At 47.0% G+C, this 10,409-nt stretch overlaps 1 protein-coding gene across 1 annotated transcript in view; it reads left to right on the forward strand.

Annotated features, from left to right (window-relative positions):
- Positions 1 to 1,065: 1,065 nt before the first annotated feature.
- Positions 1,066 to 10,409, forward strand: part of LOC135808343 (peptidyl-glycine alpha-amidating monooxygenase-like) — a 29,578-nt gene continuing 20,234 nt past the window's right edge. Inside the window, exons 1-4 of the mRNA XM_065321516.1 lie at positions 1,066 to 1,454; positions 4,208 to 4,262; positions 5,925 to 6,107; positions 9,133 to 9,324. Coding sequence (XP_065177588.1) covers positions 1,335 to 1,454; positions 4,208 to 4,262; positions 5,925 to 6,107; positions 9,133 to 9,324 — 550 coding nt within the window. The 5' untranslated portion in view covers positions 1,066 to 1,334. The remainder of the gene's footprint in view (positions 1,455 to 4,207; positions 4,263 to 5,924; positions 6,108 to 9,132; positions 9,325 to 10,409) is intronic.

Here is a 10,409-nt window from a genome sequence, read left to right on the forward strand (position 1 = left end):
TGCACAGGCTCTCGCTTCTCGGTAGTGTTCCTGGACTCGCTCCGTGACACACTCCTCGCCACACAGTAATTCTTGTGTCGGGATAAGTCATTCGGACAGCGAAAGTCAAAGCCGCAGACACACACCCTCACCCACACACAGCGTGATTACAAAGCTATGCATGTGTTGCCGACAAAGTTACGAAGGTAGAACTTGTTCTCATGACGACACTTGGACACCAGCTCTGACCTCTTGTAGAGGGAGCGGGTCCCAGGCAATCTCTAGCTTTCTGGCCAGACACAGACACAGCCAAGATGTTAGAGTATGGTGCTGCTGCAGCTCCACTAGCTCCACTAAGTTCTTCACGTAGGCGTACAACATACATGACTTGAGGAGTTCTTCACGTAGCCTTAGGTGTACTGCATGGATGGCTTGATAAGTGCTGACGGTGATTCACATCCAGAAATCAAATCCAGATCTCCATAATCTCCATACTTCAGCTAGCCATGTACTGAAGTACTAGCTGTACAGGTTAATATCTCACAAATTATGCTAAATGTCTCGGCCATCCGTATTGACTCTCTATTGTATAAGCGATACGAACGCTGTCGATGATTTGCATCTACAAACCAAATCGAGATGTCCATCAATGTTCAGGTAGCCATGTACTGAAGTACCAGCTGTATAGGTTCTCACAAATCCTGCTAAATGTCTCCAAGCCAAGTGCCAGCAGTACAGCTACTGAAAAATTGTAAGGACTGAGAGGAAAGCCATAAAATAAGAATACTCACAAACTCTCATTAATTTTATTAATTATCTCGGCCATCGCGAGTGATTCTCTACAAAGGCAATGGAAAGCAACAGTCACAAACTCTCATAAATACCTCGGCCATCGCGAGTGATTCTCTACAAAGGCAATGGAAAGCAACAGTCACAAAAGTCTTCGAATAGTTTCTCAGTACTGGAGCAGTCAAGGATGTACAGACTGGAGCCTGGAACCGTTTTCGCGGATGATCCCAGTTGCTGCAGTCAAATACCGGTATTTGACGACTCCCTGATCTACGTCATCAATAATGTTCACTCAAACTCAGCTCAGTCAAAGACCAAAGACAAGTGTTCAATGAAAGATCTGTCACCAGCCAAAGGTCTTCTCCTTTGTCTGTCAGTGTCACTCATTATTCGCAAAGGCACTGAATGGTTAACAGAATGCCATGGAATCTTCAGGTGGTACCCACGTTTGCATCTGTTGAGAGCTTACAAGAGTTCTGAACCCAGTTGAAGCGAGATAGAGAAGAAGAGACGTTTTCCACGACTATCTTTTAATATTACTAGTAGTAGGATCATAGTTTGGTAGAATGGCGTCTATCCAAAGCTTGTTAGTGCTATTAGTGAGTTTGGTAGCTACTGCGAGCTCTACCCACTCTGCTGGAGAGGAAAATTTTGAGGTTAAAATGCCTGGAGCGCGAGTAACCAAGGTGTGTTCTATATATTTATTTATTTATTTATTTATTAATTTTTATTGTTTCCTTTGTTGGCAATTAAATTTTGCTTCCGGGGTCATGTATATCAACATACTGGTACCAGTTGTTATAATTACGCAAGAAAGTATAATTATAGCGAGAGAGCTGCAGCTCAGGGCCCTCGCTATGGTTGGTCTTCCCCTAGGTCATCATCGCGCTAAACCTCTCAGCAATACATGGCTGTGCATATGTACAATTTCCCTCACGGACATCGGGAACATTATCATCAGTTTGGGTAGCTCCTATGATGGATACGTTCTGTTGCTCTGTCATTTTTGGTATGCTTATCGCGACAGAAGTGATGCGTCAACTTTCTAAGGCCAGCCCGATTGCACGTATTGCATGACCATGCCGAGTTCTGCATCTTTTGCGGTGGCCTTCGCAACGATGTCATAGTTGTACGCAGCTAGGACTATGGCCCATCGATGAAGACACAGCAGCAAGTGGTAGAATGCCTATCCTTGGGCCCTGGATAACAGCTAGAGGCTGGCTAGCGTGAAGTGTCGGCCGTGCACATACTCATTAAACTTGGCTACGCCGATGTCCAACCTCTCACATTCAAGCTGGCAGTACTTACATTCCAAGTTTTACAAGGACCCGCTAGCAATGCGGCGGGCCGCTATGCACGTCAAGTAGCGCATGTGGCACTCCTTCTCCCACGTCACCAGTGCTGGACACATCACACATACCAGCCACATGGGAACATGGGGTCCGTGTGAGCAAGCAGCGCGGTCAGTTCTGACGGAAGTGTCTTCAGTGTACTGAACGCCTCTTGCTCTGTGTCTCGCTTCCACGGTTGGTCTAGTTTCATGAGCTGGTAAGGCGCCGCGGCTGTGCCACACTACAATGTAAATAAGTTCTTCACGATCTTACCACTAAAGCTCACCCAGCCGCTGAACGTTGTGCCATCGATCACGGATTCAGGGAATGCGTGCGTCATGCACCCTTGGCCGCGTGTACTCTCCATCTTTAACCCAGGGTACATCACTAAGTCAGACATGAACATGCATTGCGACTTCTTGATCCTGAGACCAGCCATGCGCAAGCAAGATGAAACTGCGTTAAGGCGCTATAGCATTCAGGATGTCATTGACTCCTTCCAGTCCCGCTAGTACCTTGTTGATCACCCCGTGGACACAGGGCAGGTGCGAATGCCATACAATACGTGAAGAAGGTAAGCATGGAGACTTGAACAACCCCTTGTTTATTATTAGTGTTGTCAGCTTCTGCTACTCATCGTCTATGGGGCACTTGTAGATACGCCTAGGAGAGATGAAGCTGTGCAAAGTACTGGCGGCACTGGTTGAGTGTGGTGAAGATATCTTTCGGCTCGGTGGGCGGCCGCATTGGTCTATCTTCAACTGAGGATTCAGCTTGATTTTGTAGTCTCCACACAATCTCACTCGGCCACCATGCTTTGGCACTGGCACAACGCGAGTAGCCCAGTCGTCGTGTTCCGGGATGCTTTACTCCACCGTATGAACATTCACGAAAAGTTCTGCCTCCACCGCTGGTCTGACAGAATGCGGTACTTGAAGTAGTGATATTGGCCAGTGCAACACTGGCCTAGTGTGTACTCACGCAGATGGATTGTCGACGCCCCCACTGATCAGTGCCCCCAAGTTACTGTCACACGGTTCTTTTCATTTGCACGAAGAATGCCCTCCAGGTTTATCTGCTCAGCGGTTTCCACGGAGAAGAGCGGCCAGTCCAGCACAATACACGTACGTTCCAATTTGCCGATGCCATCTTCAGGGTGTGCAGACTCTTCTTAGGGAAATTTCGGTCTTTGACCATTTTTGGTGGTGGGTCTGATCTACTCATCTCCCACCGTTTCTGGAGCTGCATCTGCACCTTGATCCTTGAGGGTGATGGCGTTCCTACGGATGTGGAAAGCTTAACCTGACCGAAATTCACATGAACCGTGAACATTTTAATTTTGATCATACGAGACCACACGGCGCTTTCGGGCACCAGCGGGAAAAGTTCGCCCGCCACACTCCACGACAGCAAGCACTGAAGTAGTATTTCTGACAAGGCTTGTTTCATTCCATGAGAGGACACAGTTGTTGATTGAAAACAAACACGGTTCGCATGAGACTCAGTTAAGGGGGAATGAAAGGGTTGCACTAAAATTAATCATACCGTTTTATCCAGAAGATACTGGTGCAAGGTATGTACACTCGGCTAACTCACACATGTGACAAACTAACACAAGCGGAATAGTGTTGAATGGAGGTGTTACTGTTGTGAACCATACCAGACACTACTTTCAGAAGTGCTAACTTGCTAAGCCAATCCCAAGGAGAAGGAGAGGTACACACTAGTAGACGGTGCTATAAACTACATGTCACAGAGAATACTGGAGTGGTGATAGAGATGGGTGCAATGAAGAAGCCAAAATCGCATTGGAAGTCCAATGTCATCTCTGAAAATGGCCGCCTGCACAAGATGAATTCTGGAAGAACCGCGGAAGCTCAGCCGGCGGAAGATAAAAGGATGGCTGCTGGGCTGTGGTGCAAGAGTGAACTGTGTGTAAGACGCCTTGCCCTGCTGTTAAGATTGGACGGTGTATGCGTCCTAGGGAATTCTAGAATGGACAGAACTGTGTGTATTCCCTGTCTATTCTCTCAAACTAATGCTGGTGTTACTTGTAACTTGTGTGTGATTTTCTGCACATTCTGTTCCAACCCGTCTCCTCCACGCAGGATGATGAATATCGTTGCTTTGCTCGCAAACTGCCCGCAGGGCAGAACTATATTGGTAAGTTGCTAGTTGCCACTATTGTACTTGTGTAAGCGGGCCAACACCCAACAGATGTGTCAGCCCAGCCTGTTTGCTACTGAAGGTGTGTGTACATGTAGGCACGTGTCGATGCTGCAGATAAAAAAGTGAAATAAATAAAAAGGCGACGTAGAGACAATAGGATTTATACGCTTGAAGTGAAAAAACCAAGGGTACGAGAATAGCGCTTACACTCTTCCAGTAAATTCGCACTCACAGACACTTGCACATGCATGTACATTGTCACACTGCACTTGCTGAATTTCCTATCATTTCTCACCTGTACGTATAGGTTTTATTACCGGTGCAATTTTTTCTGAAGTTTGTGCCATTTTTCGTACTACTCTTGTATCCTCGTTTTTTCACTCCAAGTGTATAAATCCTATTGTAGTTTCATCATTCCTTTGAGTCATGAATTCCATTAATAATTGTGACAAGAAAACGTTCTGGAACACTTTATTCGTTGCTATGGTTGTGATATGAGTGCGCATAATATAGTTTTATTCATTGCATTATTAAAATCAGAAGGCTACAGGAATAAGACACCTATCAGCTGTTCAAATTTACCTATGGGGACACGTTTAGACTTTGCCATGCAGCCCGGCATGCTCCATATCAGTACTGCCGAGAGTACATACCCTCCCAAGACTGTGCATCTCTGGATACTAGTACATGTACCCTCACTATAGGATCTGCCGACGGTGTGTGTCCTGTTCGCGTTGTACATTCTCAGCCAGCTTTAAGCGAACCGTGGAGTAGTCAGAATAGCACTGCCCGACAGAAACCCGCTCAGCTTACTGTAAACTTGTCAACGTTTGCCATCTGGAGTTGTTTGCGATTTTTGTGACGGATGTGAGTCGCAAAGTAAGCCGGCGCGAAGCGTAGAACTGCAGTAAAAAAAAACACCCACTGGCAAAGTGGACCCCAGTCGCGAACATATCCAGATGCAAATTAATCCGCAAATAAAACCGGTGCAAGTGTGTCTGCGGTTCACAGTCTGTATGCCAGCTATCATCATGGTCATGTCAGATATCCGGACTGTGCGCACGCTGGCCTACGTTGTATGCCGTTCGAAACGTACTGGAGACATGTGATGTGAGTTTTCGCCTTCGGAGACCCCGTCTGCAGAGTTGCACGCTCTTGGAAACTTTAAAAGCTTGTAGTTACTCTTGATTCTAACTTATGGTGCACGAGTGAAAAAACTAGTAGCCGTCAATTCAGTGCTACCAGGTATTTCTGATAAGGCCGTTATTACACTACGGCTCGCGTCTAGCCTCAGTCTCAGACGTTTTCGGGTCTCGCGATCCGAACGCGACCTGTGCCATGAGCAAATCCAGACTTGGGCTTTCGAGGACAGGTCAGCGTTTCTGCGAGCTCTGCCATGAGACGGCAAACGCGACGGGAGACGCGAGCTGCGTGCCGTAGTGTAACAACGGCCTAATCGATCCTTTGGATAGTTAACGTTAGATAATCACCATTTTTAGTGTGTTCATTTTGTTGTGGACCGTGTGTGTGTGTGTGTGTGCGCGTGCGTGCGCGCGTGTGTGTGCGTGTGTGTGTGCGTGTGTGTGCGCGTGTTCATGTTGCAAACTTGCAACGTGTGTTGTGCTGCTGTTGTTTTATTCATGCCGTGTGCTCCAGTTGGTTTTGACCCGGGTGCTTCGGCGCACACCGTTCACCACATGCTCGTCTTCGTGTGTTCTGAGCCCAGTAGCATTTCTGGTTCGTCTTACGAATGCCTATCGCCCGGAGAAATTTGCCGAAGAGACTCGCGTATTATCTATGCGTGGGGTCGTGATGCCGACGGAATGGCCCTGCCCAAAGGTAGGCCTAGCATTGTTGTCGTGCAGCTGGTACTTACTGTAGGGGCGGATCCAGGAGGGGTTCCACGGAGCCCCCTAAGTTTCGTAAATATACTACTGGAAACCATATGCATGCACATGTATCAGCTACTGTAAGACATGTTATTCCCGTAGCTATGCGGAAGACGTTACTTCAGTAACGTCTGGCGCTAGCCAGGGTCCACACAGCTTTAATTAGGTGTTTGTTTGTTTGTTTGTGTGTTTGTGTCACGCCTGGAGCTATCCCGTATCTGTCCCGTATCTGTGACTACAAAGGCTCTACAGGATTGTACGTAACAGCTGTCCACAATATTTGCTGGCTCCCGTATCTGTCCCGTACCGTACCAATATTCGTCGTATTATGTATACGACTCCCTGATATAGAGGGAGATTTGGAAAGAAAAAGGGAGACGAGGAGGAAATTAAATTAGAATAGACGCCGAATAGGTGATAGGATGCGTCAGCAAAAACATACTTTGGAAGAGGGATCCCGTCGTCTCCAAAATAAGCGTGAACGGGCGATTCAGTGCCGGTCACAGGAAACGTCGGAAGAGAGATCCCGTCGACTCCAGAACGCCCGTGATCGGCAGAGTCAGCGCCGGTCACAGGAAACGTCAGGACAGACATCCCGTCGAGTCCAGATCGCCCGTGATCGGCGGAGTCAGCGCCGGTCCCAGGAAACGTCAGGACAGACATCCCGTCGACTCCAGATCGCCCGTGATCGGCAGAGTCAGCGCCGATCCCACGACACAAATGCAAGAAATGAGCATAGGAGGCTTAATCGTGCTGATTTGCGTCATGCTACTGCAGCTGCGCACATGGAAACTGTGCGATGCATGTGAGAGCAAAAAATACCGATCGATTTCTTTTTGAAAACTCCAATCGGGCAAAGTTGAATGACGGCGAAAAGTTTCGTTTCGAGATCGGCTAAAGTTTCTCATCGGCAAAAATTTGTTGATTTACAGTATAAGAAGATAAAAAAGAAAAGAAGGAGCAAACCAAAAGTGGATGAAATTAGAGAAAAATAACAATCCGAAATAAATTCTACAAATACTTTTCCCTAACTCATATTTAAACTGATCGAAACGTTTTTGCAATACAATGATGTGGCGAATCAACGAAAAAAAAACATTTCCATCAGTTCTAATAACATGTACGATGAGCAAGGCAAAAAGGCATAGCATAGGGCCCTGAGCTTCCAAGCTCTCTCGTTATAACGAGTCGCAAATTTAAAGGGGAAGTTAAGGCAAAAATTAAAATTTCACCAGTTGTAGTCTTCGGGGTGCTGAGTCGAATGGTCTTGGTCCGAGAAAGCTGAGACGCTCCCTTCCTACTTGAATCCCAATCGAACTCGCGCACTTCCACCGAAACTGGGTGACTGCGCCCTACGAGATGGGGATTTGTATGCAAAATGTCACTAAAAGCGCCATTTCGTTCTTATAAAAGCACGGATGACCGCGATTGGCCCATATGTTGTAGTCTTCTGGACGCTGAGTCGACTGGTTTTGGTCCGAAAAGGCTGCGATGCAGCGTTCCTCCTTTATTCCCAATCGAACATGGTTGAAGAAGCGGTCACGTGCTCCTGGGTGCCAAAATCACCTGGTCACCACGCCAGCAGGCGACAACTTTCACACCAAGGTTCAACTCGAGTGACAGGACTGCACCCAAAAAAGGTCAAAACAGGCTGTAAGTTGTACCCTGCAGGCACGGTGACCAGGTGACTGGTGTACGCAGGAGCACGTGACCACTTGTTCAACCATGTTCGATTGGGAATTAGGGGCGAACGCTGCATCGCAGTCTTTTCGGACCAAAACCAGTCGACTCAGCGTCCAAAAGACTACAACATATGGGCCAATCGCGGTCATCAGTGCTTTTATAAGAACGAAATGGCGCTTTTAGTGACATTTTGCATACAAATCCCCATCTCGTAGGGCGCAGTCACCCAGTTTCGGTGGAAGTGCGCGAGTTCGATTGGGATTCAAGTAGGAAGGGAGCGTCTCAGCTTTCTCGGACCAAGACCATTCGACTCAGCACCCCGAAGACTACAACTGGTGAAATTTTAATTTTTGCCTTAACTTCCCCTTTAAAGATTGTCCAAAATTCATAGGTTAACGAGAAGATATGTTAACGATCCTGCAGTATTCCGCCATATCCAAACACAACATATATGAAGCCATACGGCCTAAACGGATCTTATTATAACGAAGAAATGTCATCCGTTAAAATGTTAGATTTACTTCCTCGTTAAATATACATGTCTTACAGTATTCAGTTTTGACTGAACAGGACCCCCCCTTAGAGATGGCTGGATCCGCCCCTGGAGTGTACTGGTGGTCAGCCCACTGTGTTGTTGCCTCCCCTGTGTTGTAGTGATCTCCCCTGTGTTGTAGTGATCTCCCCTGTGTTGTAGTGATCTCCACTGTGTTGTAGTGATCTCCACTGTGTTGTTGCCTCCCCTGTGTTGTAGTGATCTCCCCTGTGTTGTAGTGATCTCCACTGTGTTGTACAAATGTTATGCACAAAGTAATCACAGATTTTATGTGGTATGGATGCTGGCCTAACGGTTTATTGAAATCACGCGTCTATATTTTTGAAACGCACAGTAGTGATCTCCACTGTGTAAGTGTGTGCATGTGCGGACGGGTGCACACCTGCGCGTGTCCGTGTGCCTTTGTGCAGTGCATGCGGCTGCTTCTTGTCCCGACTGTACTGTCGGTGCATGTTATCGACTGTGGTGAAGTACAACTCGAGAGGCGGACGTACTGTAAAACATGTAATTTTCGGTGTAACTTTAATTTTGGTGATTTCGGTGGAGAAACCAGGCACCTAAATTTAAATTACACCTAAAAGGCACTAGAGACTGCACTGTATGCGGAGGGAACGCTGGTCACCTAATTCTAAATTACACCGGAAACCTGGCAGGTCCCTGGCACCGAAATTTTAATACACCTAACATTACATGTTTTACAGTATTTGGTATCTCTCCTATTGTTCTGGACTAATCTCAGGCGTTGGCATAGCGGTCGGAGGAGACAGTGACAGCTACATAGCAATGCAGTTGCACTACACAGACGCAAGCGCCCTGCCACCCGGAGGTGATCACTCCGGCATCACGCTACGCATCACGTCCCAGCGACCGGCGTACCTCTCCGCCATCCTGCTCTTCAACGGCCTGGCCAACTTACAGCCAAGAACAGCCGGTGAGAGATCCGTGCTGCCGTGCCTACCTGCACGCACTCCCCCTCCCCCTGCGTGCGCGCAGTCACTTTCACTACGCACATCATTGTAACATGGTTGATGCTATTGCGTCCATGCAAAGGTTCCTGATTCGAGTCCTGGTGGTAACAGCCAATTTTTCCTTCAGGCTTTTTCTCTTTTCATTCTCTCTGTCTAATGAATTAATAATAATATTTATTATGATATACAAACTCGGAGGGAGTTGTGGTTGCTCGTAAGAGTGCTCAATACACCAAGGTGCAGAGCCTAGTACACACACTTGAGAGGGACGAAAAGCGTTTCTTCTGTAACTCTGAGTTTCACGGTTTTAACCGATCATCAGACATCAGTTGCTGTCTGATGATCGGTTAAAACCGTGAAACTCAGAGTTACAGAAGAAACGCTTTTCGCCCCTCTCAAGTGTGTGTATTATGATATACATGTACAATCAATCTCCGGACAGCTAGCCGTCTCGACCGTCTCGTCAGCGGAGCTCAGAGTAACCTACCAAACCGATCGCAATGAAATCTACAGTCCATTCATTGGAAACTGGCACCCTAACTTTTTGGTGTCTCTCTTACATAGTTTTAGATATCGTGAAAACAACAGTACATTCTGCATTGTGTGACCCGTGCAATTACTCCTTGCCACATTTGAGGCCAGAAAAGTCCAAGAACAGGGAAATAGAAATTCAGCCTGAGCCAGGTTTTACAAAATTAGGACAGGTATGCCATGGCAAAATGTATGGAGAAGCAGATCCCAAACCCAGATTTTTGAGATTTAAAGTGGGTTTTTGATCCTCAATTCGGCCCAAATCCGACTTTCAAAAGCCAGCGGGCCAGTTTCCGATGAATGGACTGTAGTGAACAAAAAACTGTTAGCATATCGGCTCAGCGCATCAAAGTCAAAGTGCTTTAACTGAGAGAAGCACAGCGAGCGTTGCACACAATTACATTGCTGTGTACATCTCTCTAGTAGCAGTAGCAGCGTTTCTCACCCTGGTGACCCAGTTGTCATGCTTATCATGGGCATATTCACTCAATCAGTGGGTTTTCAGCTGTTTGCGCCT

This window comes from Sycon ciliatum, chromosome 2 (genome assembly GCF_964019385.1).
Source record: "Sycon ciliatum chromosome 2, ocSycCili1.1, whole genome shotgun sequence".
Lineage (NCBI taxonomy): Eukaryota > Metazoa > Porifera > Calcarea > Leucosolenida > Sycettidae > Sycon > Sycon ciliatum.